Source organism: Symphalangus syndactylus, chromosome 11, assembly GCF_028878055.3.
Source record: "Symphalangus syndactylus isolate Jambi chromosome 11, NHGRI_mSymSyn1-v2.1_pri, whole genome shotgun sequence".
NCBI lineage: Eukaryota > Metazoa > Chordata > Mammalia > Primates > Hylobatidae > Symphalangus > Symphalangus syndactylus.
The window spans coordinates 130325738-130345359 of record NC_072433.2 but is presented as its reverse complement, the minus strand read 5'-3'; the positions used below and the strand labels follow the sequence as shown (position 1 = coordinate 130345359).

General features: G+C 48.7%; 1 protein-coding gene and 1 pseudogene across 2 annotated transcripts in view; both read right to left on the bottom strand.

The window, feature by feature from the left end:
- Positions 1 to 276: 276 nt before the first annotated feature.
- LOC129492715 (interferon-induced transmembrane protein 3-like) lies at positions 277 to 764 on the bottom strand (annotated as a pseudogene).
- Positions 765 to 11609: 10845 nt separating this feature from the next.
- Positions 11610 to 19622, bottom strand: part of CRISPLD2 (cysteine rich secretory protein LCCL domain containing 2) — a 90909-nt gene continuing 82896 nt past the window's right edge. For both annotated transcript variants that reach the window (XM_055299760.1, XM_063612506.1), the window contains exon 15: positions 11610 to 14513. In XM_055299760.1, coding sequence (XP_055155735.1) covers positions 14459 to 14513 — 55 coding nt within the window. In that variant the 3' untranslated portion in view covers positions 11610 to 14458. The remainder of the gene's footprint in view (positions 14514 to 19622) is intronic.

The following is a 19622-nucleotide window of genomic DNA, read 5'->3' as shown; positions in this document are numbered from 1 at the left end:
AATGAGTGTGTCTCTGAACGTGCCTACGACGGTGTTTGGGACGCAGAGGACACTAAATGACACCTGCTGCCATTGCTAGTGTTAGTATTATGATGACCATTATTTATTTATTTTTCCAAGAACATGTGGCCTTTATTGAATGCCACTGTAGAAAAGTGTGTGAGGATAAAGGGCTGATACAGGACTTGGCTCTGGGGACAGGGCAAGGAATAGAAGGTGGAACAGGTGCGAGACAGGGCGTGGGCCGAGCTCCTGGCCTGGATGATGCCTCCTGATCTATCGATAGATTTGCAAGGTCAACACCGGGATGATGATGAGCAGAATGGTCACGAGGATGCCCACGATCAGGGCCCAGATGTTCAGGCACTTGGCGGTGGAGGCATAGGCCTGGACCCTGGTCAGGTCGCCAACCATCTTCCTGTCCCTAGACTTCACGGAGTAGGCAAATGCTGTGAAGCCCAGGCAGCAGGAGTTCCTGAAGAGGGTGTTAAACAGGGACCAGACGACATGATCGGGCACAGAGGTCTCGCTGCGGATGTGGATCACGTGGACGTCAGGGGAGCAGGGTTGTGGGGCGCCCCCAGCACAGCCACCTCTTGCTCCTCCTTGAGCATCTCATAGTTAGGGGAACGGCCGGTGTTGGCGGGAGTGAAGAAGGTTTGGACGGTGTGGTTCCTAGTGTCCAGTGAAGACCAGCTGTGGTCAGGTTGCTGGGATGGTTCTCCTCTGATGACCATTATTATCGCCACAGCTGTTCCTACCATTATTACCAGTTCCATTATTACTGTTACTAATACTATTATTAATATTACTATTATTACTAGGATTATTACCAATAATAGCAGTATTACTACTACAACCACCACTTACTACTATTACTATTATTGCTGCTATCATTATTACTACTGTTACTATTATTACTACTGATGTTACTACTACTTCTACTACTGCTACTTGTTTAGTCGGGGCAGAAAATCTTGGCCCTCCCTGCATGGACAGCCACCTCCCATGCCTAATGACTTAGCTCTGGGCTCTGGGAGCAAGAACTCAACTAAAGCCCTACACTTGGTGGCTGAGTCTCAGCCCGGTGCAGTTGGCAGACTCAGAGGCACGGGGCAGTGCCCTAGAAAGACGCAGGTGGCCGTTGGCGGTGCAGAGGGAGAGCTTTTGCTGTTCCCTGCCTCCCCACCCCCCCAGTTTTGGGAGCGGCTGGGTTTGTCTCCCCTGGAATGCATCTGTGTTCTTCCTGATGGCTCGTGGGTGTCAGGAAGCACCACGCCATTTCCAGCTTCTCAGGCTCATGGCTTAGAAGGACCCCAGCCAGCCGTTCTTCCCAAGCAAGCAGACGGGATTTATGGTGGCGGTTTCTTCAAAGTGGTTCTTCTCTACCCAAATCCAGAAGCGAAACAAAACAGAACACCCCTTTACCATTTCCAAGCCAGGAAAGGGAACTCCTTTTATTTTTTAAAAGGCCCAAGAGCTGCAAGCAAATGTCAACTTCATCCTGTGGTTTGATTTATATGTTTCTTTCGGAGAAAGGGACAAAATACAGCATTGAACTTAAAAAAAAAAATTACAATGAACTGTTATAACTCAGAACATGATGCACAAACCCAGATTTGATAAATGGAGCAAAAAAAAAAAAAAAAGTTCTTCTGAGAGACTCCTTGTGTGAGGCTGTGCCTGTCTGGCAAATCTTCTTGGAAATGGATGAGGTTAAACCAAGGGTCATTGAGTCCCAGCACTGGGATTGTCTGCTCCCTGCTCTGAAGAAATGGAAAAGCTATGTCCATAAGAGGCATGCATTTCTCTAGAGCTGGCCAAATATACGACGCTTTTTTCGAGTGTGATTTTCCCTAATTGTAATATTGTACATGATCATGAATGAAAATTTGGGAAATGGAGAAAAGTAGAAAGAAAACAATGCCCTGTTGAGAGAACCTCTGTTAATCTGTAGAATATCAGAGAACCTCTGTTAATCTGTCATAAATTTCCTGTCAGTCTTTTTTCCATATATTTTAAAACCAAGGTGCTCATATTGTAGATTATGCTATTTTTTAAAAAATGTACTATGGCCACGATTTTTCTTTCTACCTCCTTCCTCAACCCACAGGTGCGTGGATTGATTGACACCACCACCAGTCCAGCTTCACGAAGCCAGGTAACCGGGAGGCATCTGACCCTGCCTTCTCCCTCTCCCCAAAGCCCGTGTACTCCCAAGCCAGTGTCTTTGCCTCAGTATCTCTCTACCAGCTTCTCTCCATCCCAGTGGCCACCACCCCAGTCTGAGCTGCTGAAATCTCTCACCCTGGCTGGGAGACAGCCTCCACCTGGTCTCCTTGCCTCCACGCTGGACCTGTCTACCCATTTTCCATGCTGCCATCAGAAGGAGGCTTGGAGAAGCAAATCTCATCCCAGCGCCCTTGATGATGAACGCTTCCACGACTGTGGCCATTGCTTCTAAGGTAAAGACCAGATTCCTCCTCCAGGAAGCCTCTCTGTCTTTACACACAAAATCCCCTTCTTCAAAGCCACATGCCACTGACTACCACTACTATTTGTGGGACTCTTCTGTACCCCTCCCCTGACTCTGGGAACCACTCTATCTCCGGTGCTCAATCCCGAGCACTTGAGAACCTCATTTGTTGATAGAATGAATAGAAAGCTCTCATTGCACATCCGAAAACATGATGTTAGGGCGGCATTGTGACTCCCATGATGCATCTCTGAACACCCACACAATTCTGGCATCTGCTATCCTAAGTGCTGAGGACGGCACCATCACCCTCATTTTGTTACTGGAGAAATAGAGCTTGTTCTTAGTCTAAAGAGAGATACTGGAGAAACAGCTGAGCAGAAAGTAGGACTAGAGACAGCAGTCCCTGAAAATCCCTTGGGGCCTTGCTTCCTGAGCTGGGAGGGGAACTGCAGTTGCCAAAGGCAGCCCCGACCCCCAGTGTTCTTCTGCTGCGTGATCCCCAGCCTGCAGTGACGCCCACACCCTCCCACTCTTACGATCGTTGAATTGTCTACTGTCACCACTGACTGGCGAGCGAGCCACCCCGGGTGGTTTTGAAGGACACCTGGCGAGGCAAGCTGAGGCCACACAGGCAGCCCGGAGACACTGGCAGCATCTAAACTCCCTTTCCTTGACTACACTTTGGGGTTAGGTCCCCAAGTCTCTGGAGGCAGTGCAGAAATTCCACACGAAGGGGTAACTGGGGTGTCAAACAGGAGCGCCTGCGGCCACTCCAAGCTGGGACCCATCTCTGCCAACACCTCGGGGTGTCCCTGCTGTATTCAGTGTCCTTTTGTTTCAAAAAAATAATTTTTTTCTTAGTACATGGCAGGTGGTGGGGTTTGTTGCTCTTGAGTTGGCAAAGCAACTAGAGGAAAAACCAGCCCACGCAGTCTGGAAGGGAAGGAACTGTCGAAGGCTGAGACTTGGATTCTCCCTCCTTAGCATCTGGGCAGCAGGCGGGGAGTGAAGTGTCTCATCCGTGAAGTGGTCATCACTCTGATCCACGTCACTCCTGTTGTGAGAAAGTTTGCTGAGCACAGAGCCAGTGATCTGGGGACTGCATTGAATTGAATTGAATTGATTATCATTTTCTTGAGACAGAATCTTGCTCTGTCACCCAGTCTCTACTAAAAATACAAAACATTAGCCGGTGTGTCAGTGGGCTCCTGTAATTCAACTTGGGAGGCTGAGGCAGGAGAATCACTTGAACCCGGGAGGCGGAGATTGCAGTAAGTTGAGATCACTGCCATTGCACTCCAGACTGAACCATAAGAGTAAAACTCCATCTCAAAAAAAAAAAAAAAGAAATTAATATATATAGAGCTGAAGACAGTGCCTGGCACAGGTAAGATGGAGCACTTTGGAAATACAGTAGCTGTCTGGTTTCGATTACAACCATCTTAAAGGTGCAACTTGCATCACACTCCTTCTGGGTCCAGGGACACAGTGGCTCAGTCACTAGAAATATATTCATGTTTTACCCCCTTCCCTTCCCTTGAGCTCCCTCTTTACAAATGCACACACACACACACACACGCACACACACATTCACACATGGAGGAGACACAGAGCCCCTTTTCTCCATCAGTTTCCTGAGCCCAGCCTGCCAGGCAAGGGGATCGGCAAGGAGGGAGGAGGTTGAAACTCTCAGTGAGGCTCCTGGTTCCCCATGCTCTTTGTCAACTCCCTAGGGAGAAATCAGCCCCATTTACTTTCTGCCACCTTTCAGCCCTTCATTTAACAGGAAAACATCCAAAGGCCTAGGCAAAAAGTCAGAAAGGGCAGTCATAGAAACAAACTCTCTTCTCCCCAGGGCTGAGCAGGTGGAAGCAGAGGCACCTGTCTTTCCTACCCAGGAAATCACACTTTGCGGCCTCTCATCCTCCGTGGAGCAGCGGTTTACAGCCACACACATCCTGACCTGCAGGCTGGAGCTGCTGAAATCAGAAAATGAGACCAGTGGCCACACTCGCTCCTCTAGGGTTGGTGCCACCAGCTGTGTGTTCATTCATTCACTCATTCATTCAGGGATATAGGCAGTGGATATAGGCACTGTATAGAGCATCCTTGACATAAGTAACTCCATCCTGGAAAAAGACTCCTTCCTACATTTTAAAAGGCATCATGATAACAGGGACCAGATGTTTTGCCTGACCCACAAAGACTGCACCTATCCGGTTACAGACTCCCGGGCACACTCTCTTCCTCTCTCAGTCCCCACCATAAAGACAGCAGGACTCCCCCAGCTCGAATCGGCCGTCTTAACAGACACTCCCTTGCTGTCACTGTGGTAAGTGCCTGGCATCTGCCGCCGAAGGCTCTGCCCACATCAAAGACTCTTCCTTGGAAGATGCTGATGGACCACCCAGACCCAGATAGGCCGGGACATCCTTCTTATCCACATCACTCTCCCTGGACTGCTTCCTTAACCCTTTCTCTTATCCTCTCCTCTTTTTTTTTTTTTTCTGAGATGGAGTCTCACTCTGTCACCCAGGCTGGAGTGCAGTGGTGTGATCTCGGCTCATTGCAACCTCCGCCTCTCAGGTTCAAGCCTCCAAGGCATAATTCGATCACGGTGCATATAGCATCCCTGGTCTTCAGGGAGCTATCAGATTATGGGTGCCATTTGTTCAGGATAGCACCAGCTACAAGGTGTCATTGCTGTGTTCTCTGTGGCGGCATCTGCTGAGAGGGCCAGGTCTCCCATCCATGCCCTTTCCCTGCGGGGAGATCCCCTTCAGGATCTCCTGGCTCTCTCTTTTGGGGGCAGGGGAGCCTCTGCCTGCCCTCCCACAACAACCCAGGGCATTGCTGCCTCACTGGGCGGCTCCAGGCTTGCTCTGCCCTGGACTCCCTTCCAGGCCCCTCTCCTGAGAGTGCTTCAGCTTGCAGGGTGGGGAATACTGCAAGTTCTGAGTGGGAAGGTGGAACAGGCCCTTCTACTCTTGGGTTTTCCAGCACTGACCTGGCACTTTCTCCCTTTTTTCCCAGCTGGATTTGGCTCTGTGAGAGGTGGGAGAAGGTGACTCTTTCCAGAACCCCAAGTTCATTTAAGCAGAAAAGGGGTTTGTTGAAAGGAACTTGAAGATTCCACAGAATCTCAGGGAGAGCTGGAGGACCAAGCAGGGAAGCTCTGCAGGCAGGAGTGGCTCCCACTTCCTGCCACAGAGCTGTCTGAGGGGACCCGCCTGCTTGGTGGCAGCGCTGTGGCTCCATGCAGCCCCCTGGGGTGGGAGCCCGGGCTTTCCTGTTAGACCCACACTGGGGGTGCCATATGAACAGCAGGCCAGTTCATTTTTATTTTTTATTTTATTTTATATATTTTTTTGAGACGGAGTCTTGCTCTGTCGCCCAGGCTGGAGTGCAGGGGCGTGATCTTGGCTCACTGTAAGCTCGGCCTCCCGGGTTCACACCATTCTCCTGCCTCAGCCTCCCGAGTAGCTGGAAGTACAGGCCCCCGCCACCATGCCTGGCTAATTTTTTTGCATTTTTTTGCATTTTTAGGAGAGACGGGGTTTCACTGTGTTAGCCAGGACGGTCTTGATCTCCTGACCTCATGATCTGCCCGCCTCAGCATCCCAAAGTGCTGGGATTACAGGCGTGAGCCACTGCACCTGGCCAACAGCAGGCCAGTTCAACGGGAACTGCAGATAAGCAATAAGTACGTTTTGGGGCTAAGCGTGTCCCACACCATATTTTATTGTTATTATTTTATTTTGCCTAAATCTGGCATTCCCACATGCTGCCCCTGAAGCCCCCACCGCTCCCGTGAGAGCTTTCTGGACCCCACTCCTTGCACGTGGTGCCCAAGCTGCAAGGGAGTCTGGGAAAGCAAGTGTCAGATACTCGAAGTTTCTACGGGGGAGGGAGCCCCACCTCGTAGGACTGGGGAGCCCCTCAGAGCACTGCCAGCATCTGGGTTTAGGCTTTTGCTCTCCATCATCAGTTCTGGTTGCGGTGAGGAACCAGACTCTCCCTATATCTGTTGTTTTCGAGATACAAGCATCTCTTCCCTCAACCTGTTTTCTCTGCCAGAGTGTTTTTTTTTTTTTTTTTCCACCTATTTAGACACCATTCTCCACCAGAAGGAACCAGGGCTCCTTGGAGAAATGATTCCAGGGCTGGGCAGGGGAACTACAAGATGAGCCAGGAACATCTTGTTGTGCCAGAAAGTCAGGAAGTCCTCGAATTGACGGGCCGCGCTGGAAGGACACAGAGCCAGCTGGACGGAGCTCCCCTCTCCAAATCTGGGACAGTTTGAGCATCCAAATAAAACTGATAGGAAAGCATTTGAATCCACTGCATAAAATAAGAATTCCTGAGTCCATGCCAATGTATATGTGTGTGTATATTATAGATCAATGATATAATCATATCTACATCTATAGGATATCATATATATACATAATATATATCTAGATAGAGATCATATATCTATATGATACACATATAAAATATATATCAATTATATAACACACACATATGTCAGCATACACACACATATGCATGTGTATATGAAAATAAATAAATAAATGGAGGAAAAGGCAAATCCCTTACAGCACAATGCGAGCTAATAAACGCGGAAAGAGCAGTGGAGTTGGAAAGTTCACCTTTGGCAACCATCATAAAATACTTGTCTCAAGAAAGAATCAATAGAGGCAAAAACTGTTGGGTGAAGGCTTTATGGGGAATAGGCTATTTACATAGTCTCCATATATCTCTCCAGAAGATAATTACTTGGTTTAAAAAAAAACAGAAGCCAGGCACAATGGCCCACGCCTGTAATCCCAGCACTCTGGGAGGCTGAGGCAGGTGGAATGCTTGAGCCCAGGAGTTTAAGACCAGACTGGACAACATGGCAAAACCCTGTCTCTACCAAAAATACAAAAAATTAGCTGGGCATGGTTGCACACACCTGTGGTCCCAGCTACTTAGGAGGCTGAGGTGGGAGGACCACCTGAGCCAGGGGAGGTGGAGGCTGCATTGAGCCATGTTCATGCCACAGCACTCCAGCCCGGGCAACAGAGCCAGACCCTGTCTCTAAATAAATAGGAACTTCACAGTGGAGAGATCGGCCAGATGCCTCAGCCAAGCCATCAGAGTCAGCAGCTGCAGGAACAGGACAAACATCTGGCTTCTGATATGAGCCACGGAGAAAGACACAGTGTCTCCCCTGGGGTATCTGCCAAAAGTGTATATCCTGAGCCTCACGGTGAAGAAACACCAGACAAACTCAGGTTCAGAGACATTCTTCGAAATATTGGCCAGCGATCTTCAACTAAAAAAGTCAACATCATAAAAGGCAAAGATAGGCTGGGGCCAGTGGCTCACGCTTGTAATCCCAGCACTTTAGGAGGCTGAGGTGGGCCGATCATCTGAGGTCGGGAGTTCAAGACCAGCCTGACTGACATGGTGAAAATCAGGCTCTACTAAAAATACAAAAATTAGCCGGGCGTGGTAGCACACGCCTGTAATCCCAGTTAGTCAGGAGGCTGAGGCGGGAGAATCGCTTGAACCCAGGGGGCGGAGGTTGCAGTGAGCTGAGATCATGCCACTGCACAAAACAAACAAACAAACAAACAAAAGGCAAAGATAAACTAAGGGGCAATTCCAGATGCAAGGACACTAAGAAGACGTGAAAGCCTCTCAGTGTGGTGGCTCACACCTGTAATCCCAGGGCTCTGGGGGCCGAGGTGGAAGGATCAATGGATCTCAGGAGTTGAGATCAGCCTGGGCAACATGGCGAAACCCCATCTCTACAAAAAAATAAAACCAGAACAAAAACTTAGCCGGGCATGTTGGCACACACCTGTGGTCCCAGCTACAGCTGAGGCTGAAGTGGGAGGATCGCTTGAGCTCAGGAGATTGAGGCTGCGGTGAGCCCTGATTGTGCCACTGCACTCTAGCCTGGACGACAGCAGATTAAGACTCTATCTCAAAAAAAAAAAAAAGAAAACTCAATATACCTCATGACCTGAGATTTTCTTTTGCCATAAAGGATGTTACTGAGACAACTGGTAAAATCTGGACAAAGTCTATAGATTAGATGATATATTGCACTAATGTTAATTTCCTGATTTAGAGAATTATATCATCGCTATGTAAGAGGATGTCCTCATTCTTAGGAAATATACACTCAAAATATTGAGATAAAAGGAGTGTGACGCCTGCAGTTCTCCCTTAAATAATTTAGAAATGAGATAGAGGAAGAAAATGACCAGTGCAATCCAATGCTAGCATCTGGGAATCTGAATGAAATGTATATGGGAATTCTTTGTACTGTTCTTGCAACTTTTCTGCCAGTCTGAAACTGTGTCAAAACAAAAAAGTTAAAAAACAAACAGGCAGGGTGTGCTGGCTTGTGCCTGTAATCCCAGCACTTTGAGGAGCAGAGAAGGGAGGATTGCTTGAGCCCGGAAGTTCAAGACCAGCCTGGGCAACATGGCAAAACTCTGTCTCTAAAAAAAATACAAAAATTAGCTGGGCGTGGTGGCATGCACCTGTGGTCCCACCTACTCGGGAGGCTGAGGTGGGAGGATTGCTTGAGCCTGGGAGGCAGAGGTTGCAGCAAGCCTAGATTGCGCCATTGCACTCCAGCCTGAGTGACAAAGTGAGACTCTGTCTCAAAACAAACACATAAGAAGTCAGTTTAGAAACTCGAAAGCTGACATTGACCCCTTTGTTCCTGCTATTCGGCTGTGGCCTCCCTTCCCTGGGGTAGAAGCCAGAAGAGCAGTGGCTGAAGCAGTGAAGGCCTGGGAGACAGTTTTAGAGGAGAAAACAGTGCAGGGAATGCCAAATGCATTGGTCAAAATAATGATATTAGGAGCAGTAACCATCTGTATGTCGCAGGACAAATGCCACATGCTGAGGATGCTGCGGGCAGAGCTGGAAGTGTTTTGCAAACGTCAGCCCTTATTGTCCAATCTTGGTGATTTTTGCAATTGATATGCACAATCTTAACTTACTCAACATTTTAAAATGGACATTTTAAAAGCTTGGTATTTATTAAAGAGGAAAGCTTTTCCCACCATGCATGGAAAAGGACCGCACTAGAGATGAACCTGAGAGGAAGGCAGGCGCCTTCACCGGGGAGAGGAGAGGCTAGCCCTGTGCCCCCAAATTGCTCTGGGGCTTCGGTGCATTGAGGCACTTGGGGAGATGTGACTGTGCTTGGTGAAAAGGGGCTGCTGCTTTGGGCTGATGCCTGGGAAGAATGTGACTGTTATGAACTAAATTTCCCACCCTGAACACATAGGGTTTTCTTTGTTTGTTTTGCTTTTGAGATAAAGTCTCACTGTATTGCCCACTTTGGAGTGCAGTGGCGTGATCGCAGCTCACCACAACCTCTGCCTCCTGGGTTCAAGCCATTCTCCTGCCTCAGCCTCCCAAGTAGCTGGGATTACAGGCGTGCACCACCACACCTGGCTAACTTTTGTATTTTTAGTAGAGATGGGGTTTCACCATATTGGCCAGGCTGGTCTTGAATCCCTGACCTCAAGCAATTCACCCACTTCGGCCTCCCAAAGTGCTGAGATTACAGACATGAGCCACTGTGCCCGGCCCATAGGGCTTTTCAATGATTCCAGACACTTCCACAGGTTGCTACATGAGTGACGCATTTTTGCTGCATTAAGAAGTTGATGTGCCCCTTCTTCCCTGGAGAATGTTGCCTCACCCCTTATCGGACCCCCTCTGCGAGCTTCTGACCCTTACAACTGGACTTCCAAACACATGCAGAACTGCAAGTGGGACAGACCCCTTGGGAGCTCTGCCTGTGGCCGGCTGCACCCTCGGCCTCTTCTCCCAAGGCTGGGAGCTCCAGCTGTGACAGGTCACCCCGGCAGCCTTGGAGCTACGCTCAGAAGCCTGTGACTAATGCTGACACTGCCTTCTAGGGACCAGGGACCTTACAGCACTTCCGAGAACAGCTGGTAGAAGGTGCACCTCAAACTGAGGCCTGCTTCTATCCTAAGTGATAGGCCTTGATCATTCTGGAACTCACTCACTGCGGGGTTAATGGGCTTCGTCTGTCGAGTGTATTCTCTGTGAGGTTTGGTCTCATTCTCTCCCTGTTTAAGCACTGGGAACCTAAGGAAAAAAAAATCTTTGTGTAGCAATAAACTGTGTGATTTGTGAAATCGTACTTAGATCATTTCCTTATTGTAACCACACAAAACGAGCCCTAACCCCCAATGTATTTCTTTCGTGTGTGTGTGTGTGTGTGTGTGTGTGTGTGTGTGTGTGTCTCGCTCTGTCACTCAGGCTGGAGTGTAGTGGTGTCATCTTGGCTCTGCAACCTCTGCCTCCCGGGCTCAAGCAATTCTCCTGCCTCAGCCTCCCAAGTAGCTGGGACTACATGCATGCGCCACCATGCCCGGCAAAGTTTTGTATTTTTTTGTAGAGATAAGTTTTCCCCATGTTGCCCAGACTGCTCTTGAACTCTTGGAGCTCAAGCGATCCTCCTGCCTCAGCCTCCCAAAGTGCTGGGATTACAGGCATGAGCCAGCCTGCATATTTCAAGGTAGGGCCTTTAAGGAGGTAATTCAGATTAAATGGGTACTAAGGGTGGGGCCCAGACCCAATATGACTGGTGTCCTTATAAGAGAGAGAGAGACCAGGAGTACACATGCCCAGAGGAAAGGCCATGTGAGGACACGGCCAGGAGGCAGCCACCTGCAAACCAAAGAGAGGCTGCAGAGGAAACCAACGCTGCTGGCACACTGATCTTGGACTTCCAGCCTCCAGAATTGTGAGGAAGGTATCTCTGTGGGTTAAGTCACCCAGTCTATGGCATTTTGTTAGGGCAGCCAGAGCATAGACAATGACAGAATGGCCTTGAGCCCGCCACCACTCAGAGTGTGATCTGGGGACTGGCAGCATTCGCACCACCAGGATCTTGGGAGAAGTTCACTGTCCCTGGCCCCATCTCAGCCTTGCTGAGCCCAAATGTGCACTTTGGCAAGCTCCTCCCTCCTTCCCGTGGATGGGGTGGAGGCCTCCACCAGGCCCTGGCTGTCGGCATCTCCGCGTATATGAGACATCCTAGCAGAGGCAGCCAACACAAAACAGTCCAGAGCCCGAAAGATGGTTTTAAATGTTTTATTTCACAATTTGTTCATAGAAGAAATGTTACAGGAACATTTTAGAAATCAAACCAGTTTTACTGAAACAACTGCAACGACGTGGCCCCTGTTCATGCAAAGCACAAAAAACATTTACAATAAAACTTTGTACACAGGAAGTAGCAAAACACATCATTTTTCATAGAAAAAAGCACACACATAAACTGCGGGCTGAGTGAGCCTACAGACAATATGAGAAACCAGCACACGCTTTGGAACACGGTAGGGCAAAACTCCAAAGAAGCCGCAAATGTTCACTCTGGGGGCAGGAGAGCCAGGAACGCCACTGGCTTGGTACAAGATCTTTTTAAACACAGGGTAAGTGTTGGTAGCATGCGGGGCCTCTATTCCACACACAGGAGAGGTGTTGCTAGGGACAGCGCTTATCATTTATAGTCTTGTTTCCATTTTCTGAAGACAAATATTCCAGTTTCAAAATGTTTGTGGGGATGATAAAGACAGCCAGGTCCATGGCTGGGCGCAGTGGCTCATGCCTGTAATCCCAGCACTTTGGGAGGCCGAGGTGGGTGGATCACCTGAGGTAAGGAGTTCGAGACCAGCCTGTCCAAAATAATGAAACCCCATCTCTACTAAAAATACAAAAATTACCCGGGCATGGTGGCTCACACCTGTAGTCCCAGTTACTTGGGAGGCTGAGGCAGGAGAATCGCTTGAACCCGGGAGGCAACAGTTACAATGAGCGGAGATCTCGCCACTGCACTCTAGCCTGGGCAACTGAGTGAAACTTGGTCTCAAAAAAAAAAAAAAAAAAAAAAAAGCCAGGTCCTGCTCTGGGCGAGGACTTTCTATCCTGCTAGGAAGGCCCAGTGAAGGAGGCATTAAGGAACCCAGGGACTTGATTTTTAAATGATGGGGTCAACTCACAATGGAATTTTCAAGTCTTCCTTGAGTGGGATGCTTCGGAAGCGAGTGCACTGGGATTGTCCTGGACTCTTCACTAATTCTGCAAACCCCACAAGGCGATCTCATTTATCTTGCAGACACAGACACAGCCACAAAAGTCCAGCAGCAGAGCACCCAGCACCCAGAAGTTTCCCAGATGTTTGGTGGTAACTGGACTCACGACCTGACAGGCGGACCAAACTCTTCCTCTCTGACATTTGGGGCTGAAGAGTCAGTAGCTATGAATTACGACTGGACTACAATGCACACAGCACATAGTCCTGTGAATTTTAGCTCAGTCAAGCTGAGAGTGGAACTGCTTTTTACCAACTCCTTAAAGGGGTGGGTTTTTGTTTTGTTTTAAACCGATTTACCTTCAGATTCTGCATTTATTAGAAAGGCAATCAAAGACAGAAGGCATCACCTAGGTGCCCAGGTAGAATTGCTTGCCCAGTCTACAGTATCTTAGTTTTTGACTTTCTGCTAGCTCTTTCACCTAAGAAATATTTTGAATCAAACTTGAAGCATTCGCCAAAGTGATCTATTGGCTGGCCCAGTGGTTGAGAGTGGAATTTTCACCTTCTGCAAAAAAATGCTATTTACAAAAGGGTATTTCATTTCACTGTGGGCTTTTGGTCTGCGCTCATGAAGCACTTTTATGAGTGATGGCAGCCAGGGTGTATGACACTCCTTCGCGCCTCGGGAACGTTTGGCAAGAGTCGTTTCACAAAAACAGGAAAAGAGATCCTTCTAGTGTATTCCCATCTCTCGCTGTCATAAGGACACAGACGGTTTCATAACCACAAACTGAGCTGCTAACCTCGGTGAGGAATGTACCAACGACTCCATTCCTCCCACGGCTGAAAAAATAGGTCATCAGGTGTGTGGGGAATCTGCACATTTAATTGTCATTTTTTAAAAGCAGCAAAGAGCAGGCCTTCTTTGGTTGTTCTCAGACATCTCATCTCAGTGGAACCTTACGAGACCAGGACTTAAGACGTGGGCTTCAAACAGGATCGCTTGCAAAGAAAAGCCCTGGGTGTGAACCAGGACACGTAAACCAGTTCGAGGCAGGGTGGGAGCCACAACGGGTAGGGGGTAAAGAAAGGGTCCTAATCCTTAGTCCTCAATGGGACCAAAGGTCACGGCAGAAAACAGGTGGACCATAAAGACGAAGGGCCTGACAAACACAAGATACATCTCTGAAGTGACTGCTGAACTCTACATAAACCAGCGCTGCTGTGTATAGAGCCAGCCTGAAGGCAGCCATTGAAGGGGGCCCATGGCAGGCCGCCAGCAAGGACATGTGCCCGGGCGGAGCTGGGGTCTCTCATACCCCCAGCCCTCTTATTCTAGCCCATTTGTCTGTCTGACCAGCAAACATTAAAACCATTTTTCTCTATTGGTAGGGACGGACTGTGTTTTTTATTTTTAAATAACTACCTCCTACTTCATTCCTGAAACTCATCGGCGCGTGTTCAAGAGGCCTCTTCCGATACCGTGAATGCTTCACAATTGCGAGCTCCAAATGGTTTGTTCTCTTGTCAGGGAGGTTGAAATCAACTTCCTCCACCAACAGAAGAACACATAGCAAGGAACATTTTAGGCAACTGCCCCCTTTAAGAGACAGGTCAGATCTCTAAAGGAGAGAGGGCGTCCAGATGGAGACCCCTGGGCCCCAGCAGGATCGGGCACCAGGGGGTCCAGCTGAGCACCCTGGGATGCTGTTGCTTGAGTGAGGGGATGAGATGTCACCTCACCCAAAGGCCACAAAGTGATGGACACTGAACCTCAGCCAAAGGAAGTTTCCTGACTCTCCATATACCCCTCCCCACAGTGACAAAATAAAAATAAAAGCAAAACCCCAAAGCCCTCTTGAAGACGCCCCTTCTCCCCTGGTGCTGGAAATTCACTGCCTGACAGCAAAGATCCGGAAGGCCTTTCCATCCCGAGGAGTCCCCAGGCTGAAAAAGAAGAAAGAGGGCCCGTTACTGAGATCTGGAGGGCCTCCTGCAGGGACTCTGGCTGGGCAGGGAGACCTGGGAGCCTCCTGCTTGCTCCCGTAGTGGAAGAGCCATGGCCAAGGGATGCTTCCCCACAGCCGCCAGAAACAGAGCCTGCCTTGAGTTGAGAAGAGCTGGCAAATCCCATTTTCTTTGCACATGAGCATCCGTCTGATTCTAGGTCAGGGCTGCTATTTCCTTTTAACTCACGGATTTGCTGGCCCCAGTCTGTCTGGATTGGACTCACCCTCCGAGAATTCTGCTTGGTTTCACTACCACCTGTCAACCGGAACAGTGGTGTCTTGGGAGAGATTAACAGGTGCTATCTCAGCACTACTGCATATGCCAGGTGCTTCACCGCCTTCTACTTTCCTCCTGAGGGAGCTGTTATCCCTCGTTCACAGGGGAGGAAATGGAGACACCAGGAAATAAAGTTATTTACCCAGGGTCCCACCGCTAGTAATAACTGCCCTCTCACAAGAGGAGTTAAATCCTTCAGCTAATCAAAGATGGTTTTTAAAAAAGAGCTTTAGTCCAGGCACGGTGGCTCAAGCCTGTAACTCCAGCACTTTGCGAGCGAGGTGGGGGGATCACCTGAGGTCAGGAGTTCGAGACTAGCCTGGCCAACATGGTGAAACCCCATCTCTACAAAAAATACAAAAATTAGCCGGGTGTGGTGGCAGGCGCCTGTAATCCCAGCTACTCGGGAGGCTGAGGCAGAAGAATCACTTGAACCTGGGAGGCGGAGGTTGCAGTGAGCCAAGATCATGCCATTGCACTCCAACCTGGGGGACAAGAGTAAAACTTTGTCTCAAAAAAAAAAAAAAAAAGAGCTTTACTGGTCAGGTGCAGTGGCTCACACCGGGAATCCCAGCACTTTGGGAGGCCAAGGCAGGTGGATCACTTGAGGTCTGGAGTTCGAGACCAGTCTGGCCAACATGGTGAAACCCTGCCTCTACAAACAATTAGCCAGGCATGATGGTGTGCACCTGTAATCCCAGCTAGTCGGAAGTTGAGGCAGGAGAATCACTTGAACCTGGGAGGTGGAGTTTGCAGTGAGCCAAGATTCTGCCACTGTACTCCAGCCCGGGCAAGAGAGTGAGACTCTGTTTCAAAAAAAAAAAAAAAAAAAAACTAAACCAACTTTATTAAGTTTAACATACCATGTAAACTCATCCTTTCCAAGTGTACAATTCAACGGTTTTTAGAGATTTTATAGGGTTGTGCAATCATCTCCACAATCCAGTGTTAGATAATTTTTAAAAACTATTTGAGACACAAGGTCTGTCACCCAGGCCAGAGTGCAGTGCCATGATCGTGGTTTACTTCAGCCTTGACCTCCTGGGCTCAAGCGGTCCTCCCTCCTCAGCCTCCTGAGCAGCATGTCACCATGCCTGATTGATATATTTTATTTTTTGTACAGATGGAGTATCACTATGTTGCCCAGGCTGGTCTCAAACTCCTGGGACCAAGAGATCCTCCTGCCTCAGCCTCCCAAAGTGCTGGGATTATGGGTGTGAGCCACCGTGCCTGGCCTAATGGTGTCTTTTAGGGCATAAAAGTTTTAAACTTTGACAGAATTCAATTCATCAATTTGTTTTCATTTATACATTGTGCTTTTGGCATCATATCTAGCAAACCATTCAAGGTCATGAAGGATTTATACTTGTTTTCTTAGACTTCTGTAATTTTTAGCTCTTCTATTTCAGCCTTGGATCCATTTTGAGTTAATTTTTATATATGGTGTGAGTCAAAGGTCCAACATCACAGTTTTACGTGTAAATATCTAATTGCCCTTGCATCATTTGTTGAGAAACTATTCTCTGTGCACTGAATGGTCTTGGCACTCAGGTCAAAATCAATTGATTGGAAGTGTGATGGTTTATTTATGGACTTCCAATCACGTCCTTTTTTTTTTTTTAACCTTTTTTTTGAGACCAAATCTCACTCTGTCGCCCAGGCTGGAGTACAGTGGTGCAATCTTGGCTCACTGCAACCTCTGCTTCCCAGGTTGAAGCGATTATCTGGCCTCAGCCTCCCAAGTAGCTGGGATTACAGGTACAGGCCACCATGCCGGGCTGATTTTTGTATTTTTAGCAGAGAAGGGGTTTTGCCATGTTGGCCATGCTGGTCTGGAACTCCTGACTTCGTGATCCTCCCGCATTGGCTGCCCAAAGTGCTGGGATTTCAGGCGTGAGCCACCGTACCAGGCCCAATCACATTCTCTTGATCTCTGTGTCTGTCCTTATGTCAGCACCACCATCTTGATTATTGTCGCTGTATAGGATGTTTCAGAATTGGGAAGCCTAAGTGCCCCGTCCCGCTTTGCTCTTCTTGCTGTGGGCACAGCCTTTTAGAACACCAGGAACGCCTGGGAGCTTACCAAGGGCCACCACGACTGTCTCATTCTCTAGATCCTCCCCAATTTTCTGCCCCAGATGATAACTGCACCTTTGGACCAACTGGCCTTCCCGTGTCTTGGCCACCAGGTTTGATACTGTTTCTGACAATGGCCAGAGGTGTGTGGTTTTCCTCGCTCTGCTTCAAATCAAGAAAGCCGCTGGTTGGCACAGCCCCACCCCAGTAGAACTTCCAGCCATGGGAGCTGGTGGGGGTGAACAGGAGCGGTCCTAAGCTCAGACACCACACATCCCTCTGTTCTTACCCGAGGTCCACATTTTTTTGAACAAACACCTCCCTGTTCACTGTATGCCTCTGTGGTGTATTTCTGGAGTCCTGAAACAGCTGTTTTTGAACACTGCTTTCGGGAAGAAGATTTCCCCATGCATCTCGCTTTAGCATTCTGCAAATCTCACCTCTGGAGCGCATCTTCCAGACGCGAGTCTCCATCCCTACACTAATGTTTAGTAACTGTGTGACGGTGGGTAAGTCACTAAGTCTCTTTGGGCTTATTTTTTTTATTTTATTTTAAGACAGAGTCTCACCCTGTCGCCCAGGCTGGAGTGCAATGGTGCGATCTCAGCTCACTGCAACCTCTGCCTCCCAGGTTCAAGTGATTCTCCTGCCTCAGCCTCCCAAGTAGCTGGAATTACAGGCATGTGCCACCACACCCAGCTAATTTTTGTATTTTTAGTAGAGACGGGGTTTCACCATATTGGCCAGGCTGGTCTTGAACACCTGACCTCATGATCCGCCTGTCTCGGCCTCCCAAAGTGCTGGGATTACAGGTGTCAGCCACCACACCCGGCCCTGTCTCTTTGGGTTTTTGGACTTTCTGGAATGTTCTGTGACAGTGCCAATGTTCGGGCGTACCTGGGTCATGGGGGAAGGTCCAGGAAGGGGCCAGGCTAGCGACCCGGAAGGTGGGAGGAGGGGAGTATTAAATTGACGGGAGGCCATTGTTTTGGACTGGGCTAGGCCCAATAGACCAAACCAAATCAGATCGGAGTTGCTCTGCTAGGTGCCACCTCAACAAACTGAACTTAGAAATGGGCTGGTTTTAGGCCAGGCACGGTGGATCATTCCTGTAATCCCAGCACTTTGGGAGGCTGAGGTGGGCAGATTACTGGAAGTCAGGAGTTCGAGATGAGCCTGCTCGACACACTGAAACCCCTCTGAAAAATACAAAAATTAGCTGGGCGCGGTGGCAGGCACCAGTAATCACAGCTACTTGGGAGACTGAGGCAGAAGAATCGCTTGAACCCAGGAGGTGGAGGTTGCAGTGAGCGAGATCACGCCACTGCACTCAGGCCTGGGCAACAGAGTGAGACTCTGTCTCAAAAAAAAAAAAAAAAAAAAAAAAAAAAAAAAAAGCAATGGGCCGATTTTCCAAACAATAGGAGATACACAGCAGCAACCAATCAAAAGGGGCCCCAGTCCATCTGAGCCAGCAGGATAGTGTGGCCTCCCTGCTTTAACCTTACAAGGAAAGTAACTGGGACAACCCATCCGAATTTTGTTGTTTCTTTTTTTTTGAGATGGAGTCTCGCCCAGGCTATGGTGCAGTGGCGCGATCTCTGCTCACTGCAACCTCTGCCTCCTGGGTTCACGCCATTCTCCTGCCTCAGCCTCCCGAGTAGCTGGGACTACAGGCGTCCGCCACCACGCCTGGCTAATATTTTTGTATTTTTAGTAGAGACAGGGTTTCACCTTGTTAGCTAGGGTAGTCTCGATCTCCTGACCTCGCGATCCGCCCTCCTCGGCCTCCCAAAGTGCTGGGATTACAGGCGTGGGCCACTGTGCCCGGCCTGTTCATTGTTTATACTCTCTGCCTGCAGCCTTTGCTGACTCTAAAACCTCCCCTCGCTGCTCAGTTCATGGAAGCACCTTTCCATTCTGTACATGGGATATTGTCTGATACATGAATTGCTAATGAAAGCCAATTAGATCTTGCAAACTCCCATTTGCTGCAACTTTGTTCTAGAAGGCACATGGTGCCTTGTAGACCCCAAAGCATTGTTCACAAAGTGCAACCAGGGCCAGGCGCGGTGGCTGACACCTGTCATCCCAGCACTTTGAGAGGTCGAGGCGGGCGGATCACTTGAGGTCAGGAGTTCAAGACCAGCCTGGCCAACACAGTGAAACCCCATCTCTAGCAAAAGTACAAAAACAAAAATTAGCTGGGTGTGGTGGCAGGTGCCTGTAATACCAGCTACTTGGGAGGCTGAGGCAGGAGAATCATCTGAACCCAGGAGGTGGAGGTTGCAATGAGCCGAGATCATGCCACTGCACTCCAGCCTGGGCAACACAATGGGACTCTCTGTCAAAAAAAAAAAAAGTGCAACCAGGAGTGTTCTTTCCACATCAAAATTAAAATGGAAAAGACTAATCATAGCCGTACATTTTAGTTTTTGAATACACAATCCTTAAGGCAAAAAACACTCTCCCTCTCAACCCTGTCTTTCTGTACCAAGTTCTCCCCAGAGGCGACATGTTTACATCTTATGCAGATGTAAACAATTACTATATTTTTTCCGTCACCCATTTTTTCACATGAATATTATATACATACTACCATAGACATATCACTCTGCACTTTGCTTTTTTAGCTTAATAATATATCTTGGCATTTGTTGCTTTACTCTACAGAAAGAACTCATTCTTTTTATC